The sequence below is a fragment of the Fomitopsis serialis genome (assembly GCF_022376445.1).
Source record: "Fomitopsis serialis strain Sig1Antser10 chromosome Unknown B0H18scaffold_548, whole genome shotgun sequence".
In the NCBI taxonomy this organism is placed as follows: domain Eukaryota; kingdom Fungi; phylum Basidiomycota; class Agaricomycetes; order Polyporales; family Fomitopsidaceae; genus Fomitopsis; species Fomitopsis serialis.
Genome location: NW_025955508.1, coordinates 508 through 23,166, shown reverse-complemented (window position 1 = coordinate 23,166; position 22,659 = coordinate 508). Strand labels below are relative to the sequence as shown.

Here is a 22,659-nt window from a genome sequence, read left to right as displayed (position 1 = left end):
GAATGCGATGTGAGCAGCAGTGATACACAACCGCCAGTCTTACAGCACTCACCCGATAACAGCCGACCGAAGGCCCATTCTTCGCCGCGCGTAGGATGGACGACAATCTCCCCTCCATTGATGAGTGGGATGAAAACGACATGTGGGAGACGTCAACCACTATTGAGGAATCCGAGTTCCTCCTCGGACGACCTGTACGGAAGGTGGCGGCGAACGAGAAGGGGAAGGGGACTTACCACCGCACAAGCTCTGGGAACACTCAGGGCTCTGTGACCATCGGGGCCCTGCCCGAGGGACACGACTTCAACGCGGCTGAGCGTGTCCGCGCCTGGAAAAGGGTTCAGCTTATGCTCAGTCGGCACCAGGGCAAGCAGACGCGGTCGACGCCTGTCCACCGTGGATTCTAAGGGGCAGCTGGTCCACTGGTGATGGTACGTCTTCTTACAATCCCTCTCTGCTTCCAGCGTATTAATGGTTCCGTCTGTGTATGCGCTTGTAGTCTGTCGCGGTAAAAACAATTCCAGAAGTCAGGGGGCTGCGGGCGAGGACGCATCGTGTAACGCAAGGCCTATCGGCGAAATGCACATGTTGGCAGGAAAGGAAGCGTCAGTACACTGTTCCATAGTTTCATGAAAATGTACTCCTAGAATATCTCACCGTGTATCTGCTTGATGTCAATGCTTGAGAATGTGAACTGTATGTCGGTCCCGGTCAACCCTACAATTAGGCGGTCAGCACCCATCGTCCTATCTACGCATGAGGTGCCTCAAGCGATCTGACATAAGGGTGGGCCAATTCGGTAGACGTGCTCGCCATTCGCGATCGTGTTAATATTGAGCATCCTATCGTTCCTTCATTGTCTATTTCTCAGTTCGATGCTTCCAAACGAGCGCGACCAGCCCACAGAACTATGGGCCAACGGTAGCGCGGGGCAGCTGATAGACCGACTTGTGTGATTATTAGATCGAGGCCAAACTCGTCGGCACCCACTTGGCAACGATATGAAGCCAAATCCATACCATTGAATATGCTATGCGCTCGACCAACTGCGCGACGCGTCATGGTCCCGTGACGCGGACAACGCAAAGTAAGCGCTCGTACCGCACCCAACATCTGTGGCTTGCAACGGTTTCCTCGTACTCTGCGCACGTCGTTGACATCCATCGCGTCCCAAAAAGTCAACAAGAACCAATCCGTCTGTCTGCCAACCAGACGATTGATACTCGCCAGCCTCTTGTCGCGCCTGACACGTCGCAAACGCACGGTATCGATGAACATGACCATGCCACGAAGGTAAGTGTCGATGTGACAGTCACTGGAGGAGTCGCCGCGCCTTCGTCGCTCATCACGTCACTGCAGCACGACTTTCAGCATGCCAACAGTGAAGGCATTGCGCCTCACACGCCCGAATGATAGCATCTGGAGACCGGGTATACCGAGCAGCTGGGAAATCACGCAGCTACCCGACTGCATACCGACACACAAAGGCAGATTCTCGACCAGAAAGGTTACACACCTGAGAGCGAACCATGTTACGGCAAATTCGCCGCGTCAGGTCAGTGACACGGACACAAAGCCATTACACGATTCGGTCTCACCTGTCTTCCTGATCCAGTCCACCTCGGAGGAGCAACTCAACGACATCCATGGTATTCTCCCATATCTATCATTGGAGGCCCGGACTCCTCAGCAGAGCAAAGCTGGAGGAGTATACAGCTACTCACAGGACCACCACGAGGTAAGTACAGCGTCGCAGCTTGCATATTAGATACTTACTGATGGTATGTTGATAGCAAGCGTCCAAGGGCAAATCCATCGCCGTAGTGCATGGAAGGGTAGACAACGCCGCGGTAGATCCTGAATGGAACGAGGACGATATCCTCGACACATCTACCACAGTCGACGAAGCGGAGTTCCGCGCTGGACGCCCTGTACGGAAGGTCGCCGGGAGCGAGTAGCAGGCGGCCCATAACCGCACGAACTCTGGTAGTACCCAGAGCTCTGCGACGATCGAGACCCTGCCGGACGGGTGCAAAGACCACGCGAACCTCCGCGCGAGGGCTTGGTCCAACGTCACGGCCACTCTTGGCCGATCTGCAAAGCCGACGCCCACCAGCCATGGGCTGTAGAGTGTATTTTGGGCGGTCACAATGTCGGAGGTGAGTCATCGTAGGCTCCTCTCCCATGGATGTGTATTCTGACGTATTATGTCTCTTGTGTCGGTGTGCAGCCCTGCTCGAGCCTAGATGAACGGTAGCCGGGGATGTCGCGGGCGGGTTAATGCGGCACAATGCAAGGCCTGTAAGGATATAATGACAAGGAGTCAAGATTCAGCGTGTCAGGAGATCATAGATTGCGCTGTAGTACTATGTAATTTCTCACCGTATTTCTTCTTGAGAGCAATTTCTGATGACGAGGGATATGAGATCGTACGCGTTCATACCCGGCTGGTCCGAGGTCGAGTACTAGGTGCTCAACACCGTCATCCCCTGCTCGCTGCGAGGGCTACATAAATGAATAGATTCGTTCAGCCTACGTGAACCACACAACTGCGACTGCCATTTGCACCCCCGACGGACGGAGTACTCCAGCAGGCCAACGCGACGCGTCCTGATCTCGTGACCAACACGTCGAGCTTCACCGGCGCGTAGACGCCCACCAGTACAAGAGCCTTACCACTTGCGATCATCCTTGCTGCCCATTCTCCACCATACAGGCCTCAAAAAAGCCACGAAACCACGAGAGCAGGTACAAGCCACCTGTAGAAGACCACGTCGTCATCAACAGACACCTTGGCATGTGTAGATATGGTCAACGAACTCACTGCTGTGGCGTAGGTGCGTCCTTGTTGGTCGCGTCGTCCTGGAATATCCGCTGAGACATCCGTGCCCACGCATACTAAGGCGAATTGGCAACTGTTTCCTGAAGGTGTTCACAACGATCCGGACGCGTGGCGGTGAGTGTTTAGACGTCAGCCTCGGTGACCATCATCTGGAGGGCCGTTGCAGAAGACAACATCAAATGGCGGATCAGTTGGTCACTCGGACTTGCCATGATCGTGAGTGCTTGTTGTCTTACCGTGGGCGCTGAACTTGACCCTCCAACGTGACGGATATGTCCAGATCTTACGCATGCAAGCGGCGGAAGACAGTGCCACTCGAGCGACGGCAGACGAATGACGCAGCCGTTCATCGGCATGCAAGTGGCTTGCTTCACAAGAGCAACATCGGTTGTGCACAGGTAAGTCTATGATACGCGATCCACCGGTGCGGTAAAGAGACTCACCGGAGATCTGTTGGTATCTTGTCGGCCCTAGGACGTCGTACACGCAATTCCAGGTGAGTATACGCTAAGAGGCATAAACCCGACCGCTACGGGGCAATTCAGTGTCATTCGCATCAGGAGGTCCTGGCACGATGTAAATCTGCGCGACCTGGAGGATGGTTACTCGGGTATCGATGTCCCGTCGACGTCGATGAGCAGGACTGTCCGCCCTGCGATTCAGGCCGCTCCGACGGCTCTTCCGCCTGAAGAAAGAGTGTGGGGTGCGTGTTCTGACGATGATATTCCCTTCCACATGGAGAGCCCTTTGATTGTGAACATCGTCAGACGATTGGAGCCATGGGGACCTAGGAACACACGTACGCCTAGCACCGTGATTTTTTTGTCCATTTTCATCTCCTAATATCCAAGTCCTATGCTGGAGTCCACAGCGGCCGACTTGCCATCCCGTAGACAGCCTATCAACCACGAAATGGCCGCAAGTGATCGACTGGCGATAGCTCCTTGGCACAGACGACGCCTCGTACGCAATTGGGTTTTCCTTGACTTCGTGACTATCTCTGAATACACAGTTGTGTGATCACAAGTCGCAGGTGGTGAAACTGCCCAAGGTCCTCTGGAAGGTGCGGCGTTACGACCGTTGTGTCACCAAGCGCCCGCGGTGCAAAACAGTGGAGGTCGAGGGTACAGATACAGAGCGGCGACGGTCGTTCCAGCGCGGTTCGTGAGGGAGACAAGTCGTACGAGAGGCCACAAAATATGCGCGGCATGCCATGGTCACCTTCAAGGAGGGACCACCCAGGAGGACGAAGGGCGAAGGGGGATTAGACGCCTGAAAAGGGGCGCGTGTCGCGTGATGCGAACGCGTCGACTCGGAGACGCGTCTCGGTAACTTACCAGCGGTTGACATCGAGCCTCAAACATCTTCAGCGCTAGACTTCGGCACCCGAAGTGTACTGTGGCACATACTCTCTTTTCATGCACTCAGGACAGATGTATTTCTTGAAGTTTATCAACGCGATTTGGAACTCAATTGGTCGAAAGGACCGCGCACGGGCGGCCTTTCAGCGTGGTGCGGCGAGGTTCTCTTGCATATTGACCAAAAGACTACATTCTATCGATGCACCCGGGCTGTGTACGAACAAGTCTATGGTACCCGTTCTATTCGAGGGCGCCAGCACAAGCGTGTCAGTCTAGACCGCAAACGCATCTCGCTTCTGCAGCGACAACCGTGGATCGTCGTCATCAATCTGGTCAAAGCTGCAGAATGCTGAGCTCCGTCACACAAGCAGAAGACACGCGGACACTTACTAGGGGAATACGGGCTGTAGCTTATCAGGATGCATCTCGGGGAAGTGCATGGTAATGGCGTCCATGAGGATCTCAAACACGACCTGCGAATACCCTGTCAACCCCACGGCTGTCGCGGCGACAGAGCGCGGCGCACCTTATATCCGTTCTGCGTGAGATGCAGACCATCCGACAAGTACTCCGCCAAACCCTCCTCCTTCCGATCTACCTTCTCCCAAACCGCCGTCCACACGTCCACGACATGCACACCCAGCTCGCCTGCAACGTCCCTCACCGCGTCCGCATACACCCTCGTCACGTCGAACTTGCGGTCGAGCACACGAGGAGGGTCCTTCGCCGCCTGCCGGCGCGCCCACATGCTCTCGCTCATGGGCGGCGGCGTGAGCAGGAGCACGCGCGTCTCGGGGGAGTAGCGCGGCGATTCTGGGGACGCAACGGTGCGCACGAGCGTGCGGAGGTTGGCGCGGTACTTGTCGAGCGGAACGTGCTGCCTGGTTGGGAGCTGCGCGGCGTCGTTCGCGCCGAGCCAGATGGTGAGAAGGCGCACTGCGGGGACGTGGGCGCGTTCCTCTTTCTTCGCGAAGCACTGGGACGCGGTGTCAGTGTACGCTATTGAAGAGCAGGAAGGAGCACGTACTTGTTCGAGTACGGGGATAATCCATTCCGTGTTGTACCCGGACATCCCGCGATTGACCACGTCCAGCTTCCGGTTGTACACGTCTGCAGTATATTGACAATGGTTAGAGCAGGCATAGAATTCCCAGTCGGACCGCTAACTTACACGCGAGCTGTTGCGCGAAGCCGTGCGGCTCCCATCCGCCCTGGGTGATCGAGTCGCCCAAGAGCATGATCACGTCCTGCACATTCGCAGCCATTACTGGGGTGCCACGCCCAATGGATGGAGGGCGATGATCGTGCGAGTCGAACCACTCGATGGTGGTGGTTCAGAGGCAAGGTTGTCGGACAAGTTCTGCCAGTGGTCGCTTGGACACGGGAAGACGTGTGACCGTCCATCTCAGCGAAGGCAGGTGTCTGTCCAAGCTCAGGTCATCTGTGCACGTCGCAGTAGAAACATAGCTATAGTACGGCCACGACTTCAGCTTCATGAGTACGCTCTTCGGCGCGCGTCCGAGAGTCCAAGTCGCTCCGAGTCGGTTCCGCTGCAACGGCCGATCGATCGGCGGCTGGCGGTTCCCGCGCCTTGTCCAGACCCGGAGGAGGTCTTGCGAGCCTCGTGGCTCTTGCACACCGTTTCCGAATGCGCTGTCGAGCAAAATCGTGCAAGAACATTTCCTCCAGCCAATGGGTCGCGGTTTTCGCCAACACAATTGCAGCGCACGTTTCTGCACCCTAGCCAGAACAAGCGCGGTATTCCTCCAGCCCCAGTAAGTACTCATGGAGGCTTCTCCTTACGTGTATACCAGCGGAACCCAACATGCGTGTTCTGTCACCATAAGGACCGTGCACACGGAGACGGGAATTGGGTGGTATATTGCAGGTATGTTGCTCGGCGTTTGTCTCGAGCCAATGCATTGTGAACGCCGCACGCGGCAGGCAAACCACCCTCGCGAGACGCGTCGCGGTCCAGACCGTGTCCTTTCAAGTCTACGCTGGTGCGTCATGTCAATCCCTGAAAGCTTATTTTCACCTAAACGGGCCCTATTAGTTTGCAGGTGCCTTCCCGAGGAACAGGGTGCGCTCTTGCTCTCCAGAGTTCCACCCGCCGACCTGGAAACTCTTCCGCTCAATACCCGCGCTGCGTCGTCTCACCGCGCGAAGACTACACAACGCCGTTCTAGGCGTGAATAATGAGGCCGTACACGGCGTTTAGGTGCCGCGTGCAAGCGATGCACCGCCAGCGAAGAGTGTCCTCGCCCGTTCCGGGAGGCGAGTCGCCTCCGAGCGGTGCGGGGAGCACGGTCAACTCGAAAGCCACACGCACGCGGGTCCTGTCGTCGTGCCTACCACCCCCGTTTTTGCGTTAGCCTATTGCTCATGATGGACACAGCCCAGGCGCACGTGTGCCGGCACAATGAAAGGCAACTACAGCTTGCATGCTATGGGCCTACAGGGTATAAAGGGAGGAGGTCATGCAGGATTTGCGTGTGGTCTCGCTGTCCTCGGCTGTCGTTACCTTTGCTCAATCTCTTGCACATCGTCTTGCGAGACTTGACCTTCCACTCCTTGTATCTGTGACTTTGACACGCTCGTTTCGTCATGTCGACTAAGATGTTCGCTGCTGTCGTCTCGGCCCTGTCTGCGCTCGCGCTCGTCGCCGCAGAGACCCACACGGTCAACTTCTACAACAAGTACGTCGTACCGTCACGTCCCCATTGTCCTGCTTCTGACTTTCTTTGTTCCGAACAGCTGTGGCTACGGGACGGTTAGTGCACGACGCCGTGCATCCAGCGCAGGTTGATTGACGCGACGCTCTTCCCAGCCTGTCCTGCGAAGCCAGAGCGGCGAAGTCCTCTCCCAAGGCGAGGACTACACAAGCGACGGCGCGCTCGACGGTGCCATCGCGTACGTCCCCCCTCCCAACTCTGCCAATCCCCTGACATCACTCATCCGACGCGCGCACAGCTACCTGCAGACCGGCGGCTGCGGCGGCAACGGCGAGGGCTGCACGCTCGTCGAGCTGACGCTCACGAACGGCTGGAGCAGCGCGGACATTTCGCTCATCTCTCCGTGCGTACCAGTCTGATCGAAGGCGCGCCATGCAGTTTAGCTGATATCGTGCTCGGGCTGTAGGCACGAGTTCTCCGTCACGAGCGGGTTCGGCTATTGGAACGGATGCGACAACACCGGCACCGATTGTGAGTGTCTTCTTCCTGTCGAGTGTTCGACAGCGGACTGATGGGTCCGGTGCGCGCGCATAGGCTCTTCCACGGACTGCGGTCAAGCGTTCCACAACTCGGACGACAACGTCGTCCAGGTTGGCTGCTCTGCTGACGACGTGAGCATCCTGCATCTTCCTTGTGTTGCGCCACATCGGCTGATGCGTCGGACTTCTAGGTCAACCTCGCTATCACTTTCTGCGACTGAGATGTTTAGGATCCAGGGCCTGCTGTGCGGGTGTCCCTCACTAGATGCGGAGAGGATAGAGAATATGTGATAGAAGGTGTATCCCTGATTGGATGTATAATTGCTGGTCGTATGTAGCGATGTAGAACACAATCATGTGTCATATTATATGGGGCAGCGATGTGATAGTCTGTTCCGTTATCCACGAGTGCAAAACCTCCAACTCAATTTTGGTGGATCCAGAGGCCTGTAACGATGGGTACCAGCGCCGAGCCCAAACAACGGGCGACCGAACGTAGCCGGGCCTTTCTTCTATGGAAGACCCGGAACAAAAAAAACAAGGTCATACACCTCCATGCAGCCACCGAGAATCGAACTCGGGGCGGGTCGACGTGGTGGTATAGTACCAGGACACGGCTCCATGGCAACGACCCAGGTTACCACTACCCCATGACTGCAGTTGTTTTGATGTGCAGTGGATTTGATCTGTTCGAGTGCGTAGGCAGCCGCACGCGGGTGGCTTTTCCGCGGCCGTGCTTGAACGGTTGTTTGCAGCGCGGTGGGGCAGACGCGTCCAACGCCACTCGACACCCAGTTGGCAGAGCCCAACAGAATGTAGCCCGCAACAAGTATGCCTGTCCTGAGTTCATGAGATGGGAGTATGTGCGACAGTACACTTCGGGTGCCGACGTCTAGCGATAAAGCTGTATGAGGCTGTATGTCGACCACTGGTAAGTTAAGCTACCGAGACGCGTCTCCGACTCGACGCGTTCGCATCACGCGACACGCGCCCCTTTTCAGGCGTCTAATCCCCCTTCGCCCTTTCGTCCTCCTGGGTGGTCGACCCTTGAAGCTTAAGCTTGAAGGTGACCCACGCGCATACTTTGTGGCTTCTTTCGCATGACTTGTCTCACTCACCGAACTGCGTTGGAAAGATCGTCCTTGCCCCGTATCCGGATCTTCGACCTTCATCGTATTTTGCACCGCAGGCGCTTGGTGACACAACGATCGTAACACCGCAGCTTCCAGGGGACCTTGGGCAGTTTCACCACCTGCAACTCGTGATCGCACAGCTGTGTATTCAGGGATAGTTATGCAGTCAAGGAAAACTTGCTTGCGTACGAGACATCGTCCGCGCCACGGAGCTGTCGCCCGTCGATCACTTGCGGCCATTGTGTGGTTGATAGGCTTTGTACCGGATGGCAAGTTGGCCGCTGTGGACTCCACCATACGACCCGGATGTTGGGAGACGAATATGGACGGAGAAAATCTGCGGTGCTAGGCGTACGTGTTCCTAGGTCCCCATCTCATTGCTCGGATTATCTGACGATGTTCAGAATCGAAGGGCTCTCGGCGTGGAAGGGATGACCCTCGCGAGAGCACGTACTCCACACTCTTTCTTCAGGTGGATGAACCATCAGAGAGACTTGGTTGGTTCATAAGTCGGGCAATCTTGCTCACCGACGTTGACCGGACGTCGACGTCGACATCAGCGTAACCATCCTCCAGGTCGTGCAGATCTACATCGCACCAGGACCTCCTCATGCGAATGACACCGAGCTGTTCCATAGCGGTCGGGTTTATGCCTCCGCTTATAATCACCTGGGATTAGATATACGACGTATCAAGGGCCGACACCGTACCAACAGGTGTTCCGGTAAGTCTCTTCACCGCACCGATGGATCGTCTATCATAGGCTCACCTGGGTACAACCAGTGCTGCTCTAGTGAAGCAAGCCACTTGCATGCCAACAAGCTGCTGCGTCATGGTTGCTCTGCCGTCGCTGGAGTGACGCTGTCTTCCGCCGCTTGCATGTGTCAGATCTGGACATATCTGTTACGTTGGAGGGTCAACTTCAGCGTACACGGTAAGAACAAACATTTACGATCATGGCAAGTCCAAGTGACCAACTGATTGGCAGTTTGATGTCGTCTTCTCCAGCGGCCCTCCCGATAATAGGCGTCGAAGCTAACGCCTAACTACCCACCGACATGCGTCCGGATCGTTGTAGACACCTTCAAGAAGCGATCGTCTACTCGTCTTCACATGCGTGGGTGCGGATGTCCCAGCGGATATCCCAGGACGACGCGACCAACAAGGGCGCACCTCCGCCACGGCAGCGAGTCCGTCGACCGTATGTACGCATGCTAAGGTGTCCGTTGATGACGACGTTGTCTTCTGCAGGTGGCCTGTACCTGATCTCGTGGGTTCGTGGCCTGTTCGAAGCCTTTACGATGGAGAATGAGCAGCAAGGGTGATCGCAAGTGGCAAGGCTCTCGTTCTGATGGGCGTCTATGCGCCGGTGAGTCTCGACGCGTCGGTCACGAGATCACGACGCGTCGCGCCTGCTTCCCCTAGGTAAAACCAATTTCGAAAAGACGGTGCCATTGATAGGCTTATTCACTCTTTGCGTAGGTTTGCTTACACACCATTGTGGTACGTCTCAAGAACAGTCGAAAATATCATGGGAAGCTCTCTAAGTACACCATTATACATTGCGCGAACGGCGCGGAACAATCCTCCCCTGTCGTCGGATCCCAATCGGGTCTGCTTTGTCCACCCTTTACCCCGCTGGCGACACAGGCTTCTGGTATTCTGCTCGCCGTCGGGTTTGTTCATAAATAATTGCGAGCCAACCTGAAGACGGATCCCTCAGTCCTGACAACACCGGAAAACGAATGGACCATGACGTACCAGATTGTAACTAGTGCGTTGGCCAGCTTGACGGCGACTTCCGTCGCACGGATGCCCGCTTCCTGTGTCTGCGGCGGCGGCTTCGACAGTGAACCGCTGCGACATCAGCTCTAGTCCTCGTTTGCAAGCCGACGTCTTCATCATCGCGTGTCGCGAGGCTCTCGAGGCTGGTGGAGCTCTGCGTGCTCCCAGAACTCGTCCGTTGATGGGTGGTCGGTCGCCCGTCCCCCACGGCCCTCCGGAGGGCTCGCCCAACCGTCCGCTCCGCTTCGTCGATGGTCGTGGATGTCTCCATGACCTCTTCGTCCTTCCATGTGACGTCGCCCAGGGTCCTTTGCAAGGAGCGTTGAGCCGTAGTCTCCGCCTCGTCGACTGTTGTGGAAGTTTCCACAATATCGTTGTCGCCCCATGCGCCGGTGTGCTGTGTGCCACCCGCTGGTGTCGACGGGATGACCGTTGGCGCTACGGCGGCTTCAAGCTCGATCGCCAGCTGTCAAAGGAATTGCCATCAGCAAGTGTTGTTGCTTCGACAAGGGCTTGCTAATACATGGCCTCGCCTCGAGTGCAGCTCGGACTTACCATGCAGGAGACCTTTACGTGATTATAGGCCCACTCCAGTGCTGTATTCTCGGAGACTTGGATCTCGAGTTTAGCCATCTCTGCCTTGACGCCTGCCAGGGACACTGGCTCGGATGACACAAGCATGAGGCTGTCTTCGATGGCCATGAGGCGGCCGTAGAAGATGTCTTCCAGGGTTGGCTAGTTGAGGTGAGGCCAAACCATATTACGGATCAATGTTTGTCACTAACCTGACGTGGCTTCGTCGCCGTATATTGGTTTGGTCTCAGGTACATGCCCTGGTTGGCGGAGTCTTGGTGCGTAGTCGCGCTGTGTGGTGCCCAATTGCTCGGTGTAGCGCGGCGCCAGATGTTCTCGTCTGGGCTGTGGGCGTACAGCCCATTCGCTGCTGGTACTCTGGAGCTCATACTACAACGCTGCATGGTCAGCTATGAAGCAACGACGCGAGACAGTTGAGGCTTACTCCGAGTAGGACACCAGTGGCGAGGTGATCTGAGTGGCAGTATGCGACGTAGAAGGGGCCGTGAAGCACCACTGGGGTATAGCACGCGCAGGACGGTACTTGCGTACTGATATGCGATGTGTGGGCTGGTGTCGATGGTGCGATGATGGACACAGAAGAACGCAAGATCGCAGCAAGGGACTCGCAGGTGAGCGATTTTGTGTGGGCGCTTTCATGTGTTGCATTGATCACGGGGTCTGGACGTGATTGGCTGGGACTGATCTCCCTTTGGTCTACAGGTCCATGTATACACATACATTCTTTGTGTCGCTATCCATTTTACTGGGATATAGGTGACTGACAAGGGGATAACATTAATCAGCTCATCACGGCATGAAATGCGCGAGCAAACGTCCAGTAGCGTGGCATACACAGCACTCAACGCGCCCGATTGTCTTTCTCAGGTTCCCTTTCCGTACAGCCCGTCTATTGCACAACATTCCAGCCCAGAAAATGCCGATTCACGCTCTCGGGAACATACGCAGGCAAGCCGGTCAAGACCATCACTTTGTGCTACGAGTGATGGTACGACTATGACCCTCAAATGTGCGTTGCGCGGGACTTTCTCGTGATCGATTAGCGGCGGGGCGCGTCGCGCCTGTGGCTGGACGGCAGCATCCCGGGCCGGGGATGTAGCCACAATCTGGTGAATCGTGCTCCTTTGCTGCCCCGCAATTCGAGACATTCTCATTGCCCTACCGTCCACACTTTTTGCATCACAGCGAGCAGATCAACCTTCGCGACTCCTGACACGCGCTGCGGCCAGACGGGCATTGTATTATCCCTCGGTTCGCCGCGACCAACACCCGACCAACGGCTCGTCCATCCCATTTCCCTGCGAAACGAGCTGCGCGACAATCAATCCCCCTCCTATTGTCGAAACCATGCCGCGTCAATCATCAGATTCTTTCCTCGCCTCCATGATCAACCGCCTGAAGTCGGCGCGCGCGGCCAAAAACGTCCTGCGGGATTCGCTGAATTCCGACCCCACATCGCCCGATGCTTCCGGCGTAGCCTTCCTTCTGCACACGAATTCTGCCCAGCAAGACGAATCCTCCGAGTGGCTTCTTGAAGACGAAGAGAAGGACGATCGCGGGCGCGTCAATTATATCCGCCCGCGCTGCGACTCCGGAGAGTCCATCGCTACGATCCGGGCAGACACTCTCACCGCTGGCAAGGAACACAAGTCGAGATCCACCAAACATCACACCGCTCCCGTTCCCGAGAAACGCAGGAGAACCTTGAAGAGGTGTCATGCCATGAGGGATCTACGGTTCGATGGGGACAATCGTGACGGCCACGACGATGGTCGTTGGGGAGAACTGGACGAGAATGACGAGTTTGACGGTAGCATCATGTTCCCCACCACTACAAGGGACGGCCTCTTCGCATGGATGGCTCCTGGTAGCGAAGTCGCTGGGTTGCCAACTAGGGCTCGAGACACGGGCTTTAGCGAAATAGTTGACCTTATTTCGGATGAAGACGAGGCCGCTAGATCCCTGAACTCGTTCGCCCGCTCGGCACTTGGGTGCTTGCAGCTCCACGAACGATTCGAGGTATCGATCAAGTTGGAGACCAAACATATCGTGATGTGGGATGTGGACATAAAGTACGTGGCGTAACGTGTACTCGCGTGCGTTTGCGCAAATACTGATCGTCCGCATTCATCGACAGCCACACGTACGCTTTGGAAGGGGTACTCTACGTCAAGGACGCGAAAGCTCAAACTGCCGACCTTCCTCTGTTGCCTGTCGAGTCCCTATCCATTGACTGGCACACCGTCGATTCCTGCCGACGCATCCCCAACATGACGGATGACGTTATATACGCGACGTCCTTCCTTGGGGGCCTGCTGGTGCGCCATGAAGTCATCCGACGCATGAACCCCGTGAATGGCATCTACACGGCCGTCTCGTGGGAGTGGATTCCGCCGGGTATCCCAGGCACTTGTGTCGGTGGCGGCTGGGCGTTGCGATTCTGGGTGCCGATCCCTATGTGGATCTTCAAGGGGCGAGACGTAGCGAGCTCACTTGTCAGTGCAAGCGTCGTCTTCCGCGATGGAGACAGTGATTACACATTCACGGCCGAGGCAGGCACTATGAATGTGACGATCGAGCATCTCATGCGCGGGCGCGATATGAAGGTTTCTGGGAGATCATGACACTCACGCGACGGCCGGAAGTCAAAGCAGTGTGGTCTTGGGTGTCGCGGTGTTGCCTTAGCATTCCATCATCTCTGTTGTCTTGTCCACTTTCTTCTAAAGGTATCCTTTGCATTGCTGTGTGTATCGCTCCATCATCGCTCTCATCTCGTATCTGCTCTATGTACTAAGTCTAATCAACACCCTTTCTGTTCAAATCTGTGGTCTGACCATATTCTCAGGAAGATTAGCAACCCTACCGTTCAACGTCGAACGCTTCGCCAATGCGTAACTTATCATATAGCAGCACAGACACTTAGGCAGTACTGACAGTTATCGCGACAGATCAGCGTCCAGTACACACAAGCTACTTCCGTCGCTTCTCCCACAAAGCCCACCTGGGTGCCTGAGTGATTAACCGGTCAAGCGTTTCGGGTGATCTGCAGAACTTCGATGTCAAAGATATCTTCCCAGCTCGCACCAGCGGCAACTTCACATGCTGGTACACGTTGTGGTGAGTCGATACGTGTCGATTGACAGTTATCTTTGTGCGAGCTGACTGAGTTCAATATGCTGGGGCATCACGTATCTCCCTTTGTACAGGACGTGGACTCGCTGCTTTCGAACCTAACTCACTACTGCACTGGTTCTCTGACACGCAGGAAAATACCGACGCGTTGACGAGACCGGCCCAGAAGATGCGAATTGCGAGCGAAGACGCGTGCTTAGTCAAGCCAATTCAGTTTCTCAAGGCCACGATTTTGCCTCGAGGATTAATGTAAACCTGGAAGCAGTGATTCGGAGGTGTCGTCTTCGTATAAGATGTGTGCACCGCCTCGTCTTCGAGGCCTCTCAACCGTTCCCCAGGACGAGCTCTAGTAAGTCGATACAAATTTTGTGCCCTTTTGTTAGTCAACAATAACAATTTGAAGACCTGCTCACTCGTAGGAACACACACATCATGTCAACCCCGATCCACAGTTCAGCGCCTACGCTCACTCCATCCTCGGGCCCCACTATCCCGGACTACGAGTCCGCAGCCTCAGGCAGAACCCCGGACGAGGATGACCTTGTCAAGATGGCGCCTTATCCCTTCGACAACGCGTTTTCAGACGCCGATGTCGTGTTGCGGGCCGTGGACGGTACGCGTTTCTACCTTCACAAGGCTGTCCTGCGCGTCGATGTTCTTCGCCGACATGTTCTCCTTACCGCAACCACCATCTCCGGGTTCAGAGACCGGCCCCGATGCTATACCGACCATCCCAGTCACGGAGGGCAGTGAACCTCTCGAGCGACTACTACGCATGTGCTACCCGGTCGACAGGCCTGAGGTGTCTGACTCTGTCCAGACTGTGGCCCCTATCCTCGGCGCAGCGCTGAAGTACCAGATGCCCGTGGTCACCAGATTGATGACCAAGTCGCTATCGTCCCATTGTAGCATGTCTCCACTCGCCGTATTCGCCGTTGCGTACCAGCTAGATCTGGAAGAGATTGGAGCCAAGGCAATCCACGAATTTACTCATTGGTACACATTGCCAGTGTGGGCCGATACAAATCTTCCAAACATCCCCACACCTGGCTTCAAGGCACACCTGTGCCGCGCTCATTCCCTCGATCATTATTCCTCCGACGTGGATGCTATCCCGGCCGCTGTCTATTACCGACTCCTTGATCATCATACTACTACAACATCGGAATCGTTACCATCAGGCGCGGAAGCTGTCGTCAAGCACATTTTTTCTCGCCCTCACCACCTCGAGATCCTCCAGGAAGCCGAGACGCCTATGGGGCGATTGGCCCATCCCTTCCACGATACTGCTCATGCGAATACCATCATTCGCTCATCCGACAACGCCGTTTTCCACGTGGATCGCTATCTGCTCAGCTTTGCGTCACCGGTCCTTGCCAAATTGTTTTCTGCACCCGCTACAACGGCAGCATCTGACTCAGAGAGCTTGCAAGTCAGTTCCGCCACTACGATGACACATCATTTCCCCGAGAACGGTCGGACGCTATCAACGCTGTTCCAGCTGTCCTACCCCATGCCTGACCCCGAGCCCATAGTAGTGTTGCCGCGGCTTCGGCGCTTAATCGACTTAAGTCGGCTCGAAATACGGCTTTTCCGCGATAGCTTTCGAGCTGCATATGTAACTCCTGGTCTGAACTATAAGCTCATCTCTGGCTGAGTTAACGTTTGACCGAGCTCAGCCCGTGGCTCAGAGCCGGCTCAAGATTCTTTTATAGCATTGAAATTGGCTAAGTAATACTTATTATTATCTATCGATCTCTATCAACGACTCGTTTACCGTAAGTCGCGCTACTCGCATCCGACTCAATGCTGTGATTTGGTGAGTTCGTGTACACCTGCCTCGGGATGGTATACGTCGAGGAGCCTGCCCACCGCTGCATGCTTCTCGCCGATGATACCCACACCGAACGTGCACATCATCGCGACAGCCATGTCAATGTAGGGCTGTGAGATGACCTGCCGCCCGTCAGCTCGAGTCTGCTCGACGGTGATCGGGTGATCGGTTCCTGCGCGTATGGTGCACACAGCAAGACGGTCGTCCCCTACTGCCGGTGTGCGGCCTTGCAGCTCGGAAGGCACGACCATTAGGTCGTCCTGCAGTGCAAACAGGTCGTCTTCCTGGCCAGCAACGTGTACGACGGACTCTACGTTCAGCATTACACTTGCTGGCGTGGGCGCGGACGCGGGCAACGTAGGTGTCGGAGTGGGTACATCCGTCAAGAATGTACCTGCACTCGTCGATGTTTGGTGCTGGTCGGTAGTCTGTACGTCGAACCTTGGGCTCGGCGTGCTGATTGTGCGATGGCTGGATGTAGAACGGTGGGGCACGTCGGGTGTGCAGCGCTGCGCATTCGTCGTGTCGCCATATGTAGCAGCCAGTATGACTCTCGAGTTCGTATTGGCTGGAGACGCTCGCAGCGAGCTTGATCCGTGCGCCCTTCAGTCCTGCACAGGCTACACCGGCATATTCATACATGATAAGTCTGTACTTACAGTCCACGGATGATACATGTATGGCTGTAGTAGAGGGGCCGCCTGTAGATGTATAATGCAATGTATGACGGGGCTCTGTGGATGTATGGTGTAATGTATCACATACCTCTGTGGATGTATGATGATACATCGCCAGCTGTAGTCGGTAATGTATTACGCACCGCGCACCGGCGTTCGCTCATACTTTAGAGACAGCGTCGGCCACCTTCCCTTTTAAGCACGTCAAGCACCATGACGCGCCGTTGCTGTCGAGCGCGCCCTCCAGTCCATTTCGAGCGTGTGCGCCCTTCTCATGCATAACAGACCACAAGCACCTTCCGTTTTGAGCGGATCGAGAACAACCGCGCACCTTTCCTTTTGAACGTGTCCTCCCGCTCAGAGTAGCCTCGGCCCTTTCGACTGAGGTAAGCTTGCTTATTAGCCACTGCCTTTGAATGCGTCAGACGCCGTCCTCGTATACACTACAGACATTGGGCCGCTTTCCCTTTCAAGTGTGTCCAGCTCGTAGCCTCTCGAATTTAGCGCATCTAATGGCGGGCTGTCTCACTACATTAGAGCGGTATTAATAGAATCTAGAGCCAGAGACGCGCCTTACTCGCACGTCGTGCAATAGACGCGCTGCTCTCTCATATAAGACAGCGCACACATGCCCTCCTTCCTTCCCCCCTTTCGAGCGCGCTGGACGCACCCTCATACATCACACACTCATTCCAAGCGCACTGGACGCTACTCTCTCATACATCACAGACTATACATCTTTGCCTTCACCCGCACTGGACACCTGCCTCTCATACATCACTCTCTCTCTGCGCCGTCTTCCCGCTCTGGACACCCACCTCATACATTACAGACCTCCGCGCCGTCTTCCTGTTCACCCGCTTTGGACACCCGTCTCTCATATATCACAGACTCCCGCCGTCTTCTCGATTGCCCACTCAGGCTCATGCATCGCAGGAGGCGGCTAAGTTCCTTGGCAAGTCCGCACTTCTCTCCTTCGTACGTCGCCTCGCCTTAGCTGTGCGTCGTATCCCACTGATTACTCTGGTTGTCCTCTGAGGCACGTTCAGCGCCGTGCCTCACGCGTTTGCGGGTCGCCAACGACCAGGTCCTCAATTGCCACGCAACTTCAAGCAGTTGAGCGCGCATCTATCTTGTTCGGCACCGTCGAGTGACAATGCACGAGGAGCGGATAGAAGTCTCCTTGCATATGGGTCAATATCGTACGTCGGACGATGAACGTGCATTTTATTATGGCCTGATGATTTCTCGACAAATAGGTGCACATCGTCCCACCGCGCCCGCGCACCTCCAAGTCCATCTACCTTCCTTCTTTCGACGTGATCAATCACCGCCGTCTCGCTTCATGACACCACCCTCGGCCTTCATCGAACCTATGCGGAAACAGCTGGTGCCTGGTACGGTTTAGAAGCACGGAGGAGGCTTGGGCTACCCGTGCGTGTCTCCATCATCGTTGTGTTGTTGTTAACTCACCTTCTTTTTGAACAAGTCTCGTTCTCGGCCTCACGACATTTCCACTGTACAAATCTGTCTTTACTCCACTTCACCCCCTTCCTCGGATATGTACGCATTGCTGCCGCTTTGCAACGACTCCAAGGTCGGCAAGGTCATGCCGTCGACTTGCGATGAGGTGACTGTCTACCCGCGATCTACTTTCAGTCCTTATACCAGTCCGGTCTACTGTACGTCCGAGTCGTCGTCTATGCCTTAGATAGTATTGTCGTATGTCTCATGTTGATCGCGTGTCTTTTGTTGTCTGTACAAGTCTCACGAATATGAGTTGCGTATTATCACATTGCCGGAGCGCGTACTTCGAGGGAATACAGGCATAAGATATAAGACTACAACTCTAAGCTACAACCCGTTTGTATGTACTGATCTACGTATTGCCAGGTCTTCTCGCAACGCTGTACTAAGGCGTGACGGATGTCAGCCTGGCGCCGAGCGTACGCAGCTCGGCCTTCAGCATGTTCTGTTGTATCTGCATAAGTGCTGGTCTCGTTGGTCCAGACGGTGTTCGAGTCATCCTCTGCATGCTGCAGCCACCACTTACCCTGCCACTTGAAAAAGGCTATAACACGTCGCATTTCCTCTTGAAGAAGATCGCATTCCTCGCTCCAGCGATGAGCGCGCGCCCGCGATTTGCACCATTCGATGCGCACAGCTAGACCGAATGTCTGAGTTGAACATTGAACACGAACACGAATCGATGAATCACTGACCTTCATAATCCTCCTCGTCATTGTCGTCGTCATTGTCATCACTGCTGGTGAACGCGGACGTCCGCCATATCCAGGACAGTGTCCTTCTTCCCTCTGACTGCCGTGCATCTTCGGGGTCCTTCATTCCTCGGACGTCGTTCTGTTCCAACGGTCGGAAGTACTTCTGCCAGCCGTGCTCGTCCGGTGGATCCATAGCGAGGAGGGCGCTATGAGCAACGCGATAGCGAGCTGCATCGGCCTGCACTCGGGCTTCAACAGTCTTGATGTAAGTCTGTGACCGTGTATTGTATCTCTGCCCACGAACGTCCCTGTCCTTCACCATGTAGAGATGGCTCCGGGCGCGGAGGTGTCGCCGTAATTGGTCCAGTGTATCATTGGCCTGTGCATGGCGGAGGCGTCGCTCAATTTCTTTCAGAGAAGGAGTGGGCGCGACAAGCGGATTTCCAACCAAGGCCGAAGGGAGATACAAGGGAGTGTTCTCTGGCTGAAGAGGTGCGTCCGAATCGTCTGCGGACCGCAGACGCAGCACTCCTGGCATATAGAGGTCTTGGTACCCTCGCCATGCATTTATTCGTAGCTTGAGGTTGCTACGCCTGCGGACAATCTCTGCGCGCTGCGTATCTGTGCCGTCTGTACCGATAGATGCTGCGTCTCTCTGCAATCGACGCCTGCGCACGAAGTGTCAGTAATAGTAAGGGTGTTAAAATCCGAGATCATGCTCACTGTAGCTCCTCGATCTCGAGGCCAGCAATGATCAGCATGCTCGGAGACACGTCGCCGTGCAGTAAGACGAGATCTCCGGACTCTATAGCAGCTGACTCCTCCTCGGCGAGAGAAAGGCGTACGGAAGCCAGCGAGATGGCTATGTCCAATATGAGTATGAGCAATGATCAGGGAACTAGAGGGACTTACCACGACGAGTGGCGACAAACGGATTGTAGTCGGCTCCGTCTTCCCAAGCTTCGACCTGCTGTGTCCACTCAGCGATGTGCGTGGGATTCGTGACATGCGTGAGGTCCTGGAACTCAGCAACTTGCTTGCTGCGCTCTTCGACTGCGGTCTTGACCCTGTCAAACAAAGTCTTCGCTACGGACACGTCAATAATTACTGCGGGAGGACAGATATCATGACTCACGGAGCTGGACAACCTTGCGCCAGTTATAGTCTCCGAAGGCGTCATCAAGGACGTCGCGACGGGAGCCCGGTCCCATCTCCTTTGTACTGCCAGAGAACCCGTTCACCGCGGCCCACCCACGCTCAACAGCCTCCCCGTCCGTGCGCCCCACATGTTTGATGAAGTGGAACGAGTACTTGGTATGGCAACTCTCCTGATGCGCTGGAAGGTGGAATTTGGGAATGAGAAACGTGATTGTTCGCCTGTCGACGTCCCAATCAAAGTCGTACTGCAGCATCCTTTGCCAGAGGTTGACGCTCCACTGACAGGCGATGTCATAGGAAACCACAACACGTGTCGTCGTATGCTGGCGCAGACTACTCGCAAACAGGTAGTCCATGTTGACGTACCTATATGTCATGTTCATTAGAATGTAATCACGCGCCACGACTTAATACATACCGCTCGCCCTTCTGGAGGTCGCCCACCGAGCATGGTCGCTTCATGTCGTGGCGTACACATTCTACAGTCCCAACTCCACTAGCCGCGGTGCCGTTACTTCCTCTCATATTTGCGAGCTTCACGGCGTCGTGGCTGTTGCACGTGCTCTTCTCGACCTTCTCGCCTTTGTCGTGCGTTTTCAGGTGAGCCTTGTACTCGGTTTCCTCGACGAAGTACGCATAGCCTCGGTTGAGACCAGGATCGACCGAGTCAGTTGATACGTCCTTGCGCTTCAGGCGGAAGTTCGCGTCCATACCGACGAACAGCCGGTACAGCCAGCTATGCAAGTTGTGAGATAAACGCACTCATAGATTGACGCACGTCGCACCTTTTCTCTGGCGGGGCATCTGCCCAATCGGAAGGCAGATTCTTGTCAGGGTGTGGACAAGCGGGGCAGAGAACTGCACAGGACCCAGGCTCTGTAGCCCGCACTCCACCCGGGTCGTGACCACGGCCAAACCGCTTCAGCATCTTCAGATGAAGCCACATGCGCGCCATACGCATGAAGCTATGGTATCGTCCCTTATGGAAAGGTAATTTAAGTTACATCGCCAACGCGCATCACGAACGACAGTGCGTACCTTCGGTTCCTCTGTCCCCGTGTTGTCTGTCCTTCTCGAAAGTGTATTGAAAAACTCGAAGCCCGATGCCTTCGTCTGATTGTGAAGGACGTGGTAGTACTCCATCAGGCGAAACGTCGCGGCCGTCTTGGGATCGATGCGTGTAGCCGGAAAGAGTCGCGAGCGCAGCAGTTGAGTATGTTTCGGCTCGGCAGTCTCGCAGCCGCAGTAATCAACAGCGACTTCGTGAATACCGGAAACATCCAGCACGACGAAATCGTCACCAAAGGCTCTCTGGGGATTGATGCATGCGTCGCCATATGCATGGCCCATCTGGATGCGTAGGCCTATCTTCTTGAGGGTCGTCTTGCAGAGTCGACCGTCTGTCCAGCTCTACACCTCGAGTTGATTAGTCCATCGCCCACACAACTTGAAGACGAAGCCGTACGTACCTTCAGGCGATGGAATGGATTGCGGCGATGTCGATTGAGAGTACATTCTCCACAGTAGAACCGTAGATCCCAGCAGTCGTCGCAACGATAAAGGGTTTCGCCAGCGTCCGAATCACAGCCCACACAAGTATTGTATGCGAAGTCACCACGTCCTTCGTGACGAATCAGCTCAGCGAGCCATTCGTCGATGGAATCTTTCGCCCATTCCCGTAGAGGATGGTCCTGTACTGACTCATTAGCCACGAATGTACGATCGAAATTACTACTCACGCTAGCGGTGCGTTTGCGATGCTTGGTGACCTCGAGATATTCACCAATATCTGTGAAGAATTCCTGTGGAAGCGTTTCAAATGCCTCGCCATCGCCAAGCTCTGGCTCCCAAGCAACGTAGGGTTCCGGTGGCTCGTTTATAGAGGCGTTCGTGTTGCCAATGCCCGCATAGATTGGAGGTTGTGCGCCGGGAGGGGGAGCATCTGCTGTAGTTATGCCAGATGTACGCGTCGACACCCCGGAAACCGTCGTTGCGAACGATGTATGTTGGTGGCGTGAAACAGCAGCCAGTGTGCGATCTTGATATCTGGCAGTCTCGTCGTCATCGTCGTCGTAGAACCGTACGTTGTCTCGTGCTCGGCGCCGCTTCTTTGCAATTCGAGACATGGGCGCACAAACGGGTGGAGGAGCCGTCAGAGAACATCTCAGGGCGGGCCGTAGTCACAAGTCACCCTGGAAAATGGGGGTGGAAAATGTTATTCAGCCCATCTCCGCCCCGACAAGGCGGGACTGTACACATGCCGGAGTATCGTCAGGAGAACACCGGCTCTTGATATGGCCGTATGCGTTATGCCGATGCCACGGACGTACTTCTCAATTGATGCATGACTGTCTTGTTAATCGCATCAGTCAGCAGGCAGCAATGTGACAAGAAGAAATAAAATTCTGACGTCTTCCCTTGCCACCAGATTCGGATGAAGCCTAGCCGACAGAGCAAGGATGTCAGTGGCTCTGCCTATGGTGGACAAATTGCGGCGCAGCTTCAATGCACTGTGAGGCAGAACTACATTCGGTTGCCTCTTCGGCCAGTGCCTGCTCTGTCAAACGGCCGATAAATTTGTCTCATCTCCGGCGAGCATCGCATCGAACGCGTGGCTGCTTCCATGCACTACTGAAAAAAGTAAGTCATACAACTTCGAGGTCGATGAGTTCATCATACTTACTGTGAGTCAGTGATGTTCGGATGG

The 22,659-nt window shown here is 55.3% G+C and overlaps 8 protein-coding genes and 1 non-coding gene across 9 annotated transcripts; 4 read left to right on the top strand and 5 right to left on the bottom strand.

Annotated features, from left to right (window-relative positions):
* The first annotated feature begins 46 nt into the window (after positions 1-46).
* On the top strand, positions 47-673 carry B0H18DRAFT_520878 (uncharacterized protein). The gene is made up of 2 exons (XM_048038420.1): positions 47-431; positions 500-673. The coding sequence occupies exon 1, from the start codon at positions 96-98 to the stop codon at positions 405-407; it is 312 nt and encodes a 103-aa protein (XP_047884421.1). The 5' UTR covers positions 47-95; the 3' UTR covers positions 408-431; positions 500-673.
* A 3,802-nt stretch (positions 674-4,475) lies between these two features.
* B0H18DRAFT_896769 (SGNH hydrolase-type esterase domain-containing protein) lies at positions 4,476-5,468 on the bottom strand (the record flags this gene model as incomplete). Its single annotated transcript, XM_048041422.1, has 5 exons — positions 4,476-4,542; positions 4,594-4,676; positions 4,730-5,179; positions 5,231-5,313; positions 5,375-5,468. The coding sequence occupies 5 exons, from the start codon at positions 5,466-5,468 to the stop codon at positions 4,476-4,478; spliced, it is 777 nt and encodes a 258-aa protein (XP_047884420.1).
* A 1,149-nt stretch (positions 5,469-6,617) lies between these two features.
* On the top strand, positions 6,618-7,824 carry B0H18DRAFT_520828 (uncharacterized protein). The gene is made up of 7 exons (XM_048038419.1): positions 6,618-6,902; positions 6,961-6,976; positions 7,034-7,116; positions 7,177-7,281; positions 7,345-7,409; positions 7,473-7,549; positions 7,609-7,824. Exons 1-7 carry the CDS (start codon positions 6,811-6,813, stop codon positions 7,636-7,638), a joined length of 468 nt encoding a protein of 155 aa, XP_047884419.1. The 5' UTR covers positions 6,618-6,810; the 3' UTR covers positions 7,639-7,824.
* A 149-nt stretch (positions 7,825-7,973) lies between these two features.
* On the bottom strand, positions 7,974-8,075 carry B0H18DRAFT_t200. Its single transcript has one exon. It is a non-coding gene; the product is annotated as a tRNA-Gly (tRNA).
* A 2,157-nt stretch (positions 8,076-10,232) lies between these two features.
* On the bottom strand, positions 10,233-11,312 carry B0H18DRAFT_963832 (uncharacterized protein; the record flags this gene model as incomplete). The annotated part of the gene is made up of 5 exons (XM_048043181.1): positions 10,233-10,254; positions 10,312-10,379; positions 10,406-10,801; positions 10,891-11,070; positions 11,121-11,312. 5 exons carry the CDS (start codon positions 11,310-11,312, stop codon positions 10,233-10,235), a joined length of 858 nt encoding a protein of 285 aa, XP_047884418.1.
* An 846-nt stretch (positions 11,313-12,158) lies between these two features.
* On the top strand, positions 12,159-13,738 carry B0H18DRAFT_520800 (uncharacterized protein). Its single transcript, XM_048038418.1, has 2 exons — positions 12,159-13,001; positions 13,067-13,738. Exons 1-2 carry the CDS (start codon positions 12,277-12,279, stop codon positions 13,551-13,553), a joined length of 1,212 nt encoding a protein of 403 aa, XP_047884417.1. The 5' UTR covers positions 12,159-12,276; the 3' UTR covers positions 13,554-13,738.
* A 647-nt stretch (positions 13,739-14,385) lies between these two features.
* Positions 14,386-15,596, top strand: B0H18DRAFT_922523 (uncharacterized protein; the record flags this gene model as incomplete). The annotated part of the gene is made up of 2 exons (XM_048041605.1): positions 14,386-14,410; positions 14,465-15,596. A coding segment is annotated over exon 2 (999 nt), but the record flags the coding sequence as incomplete, so codon positions are not given.
* A 268-nt stretch (positions 15,597-15,864) lies between these two features.
* B0H18DRAFT_963829 (uncharacterized protein) lies at positions 15,865-16,736 on the bottom strand (the record flags this gene model as incomplete). The annotated part of the gene is made up of 4 exons (XM_048043180.1): positions 15,865-16,179; positions 16,337-16,515; positions 16,555-16,596; positions 16,661-16,736. 4 exons carry the CDS (start codon positions 16,734-16,736, stop codon positions 15,865-15,867), a joined length of 612 nt encoding a protein of 203 aa, XP_047884415.1.
* A 1,677-nt stretch (positions 16,737-18,413) lies between these two features.
* Positions 18,414-22,078, bottom strand: B0H18DRAFT_1090185 (uncharacterized protein; the record flags this gene model as incomplete). The annotated part of the gene is made up of 10 exons (XM_048032267.1): positions 18,414-18,736; positions 18,795-19,462; positions 19,518-19,656; positions 19,707-19,901; positions 19,930-20,318; positions 20,371-20,688; positions 20,738-20,931; positions 20,991-21,362; positions 21,422-21,643; positions 21,692-22,078. 10 exons carry the CDS (start codon positions 22,076-22,078, stop codon positions 18,414-18,416), a joined length of 3,207 nt encoding a protein of 1,068 aa, XP_047884414.1.
* Positions 22,079-22,659: the final 581 nt, after the last annotated feature.

Bases quoted from the DNA above. Each gene is read 5' to 3' on its own strand.
- B0H18DRAFT_520878 (XM_048038420.1), top strand. From the start codon at position 96: ATGGACGACAATCTCCCCTCCATTGATGAGTGGGATGAAAACGACATG.
- B0H18DRAFT_520828 (XM_048038419.1), top strand. From the start codon at position 6,811: ATGTCGACTAAGATGTTCGCTGCTGTCGTCTCGGCCCTGTCTGCGCTC. The intron at 7,410-7,472 runs GTGAGTGTCTTC...GCGCGCGCATAG, and splicing joins CGACAACACCGGCACCGATT to GCTCTTCCACGGACTGCGGT. The intron at 7,550-7,608 runs GTGAGCATCCTG...TCGGACTTCTAG, and splicing joins TTGGCTGCTCTGCTGACGAC to GTCAACCTCGCTATCACTTT.
- B0H18DRAFT_520800 (XM_048038418.1), top strand. From the start codon at position 12,277: ATGCCGCGTCAATCATCAGATTCTTTCCTCGCCTCCATGATCAACCGC. The intron at 13,002-13,066 runs GTACGTGGCGTA...ATTCATCGACAG, and splicing joins ATGTGGGATGTGGACATAAA to CCACACGTACGCTTTGGAAG.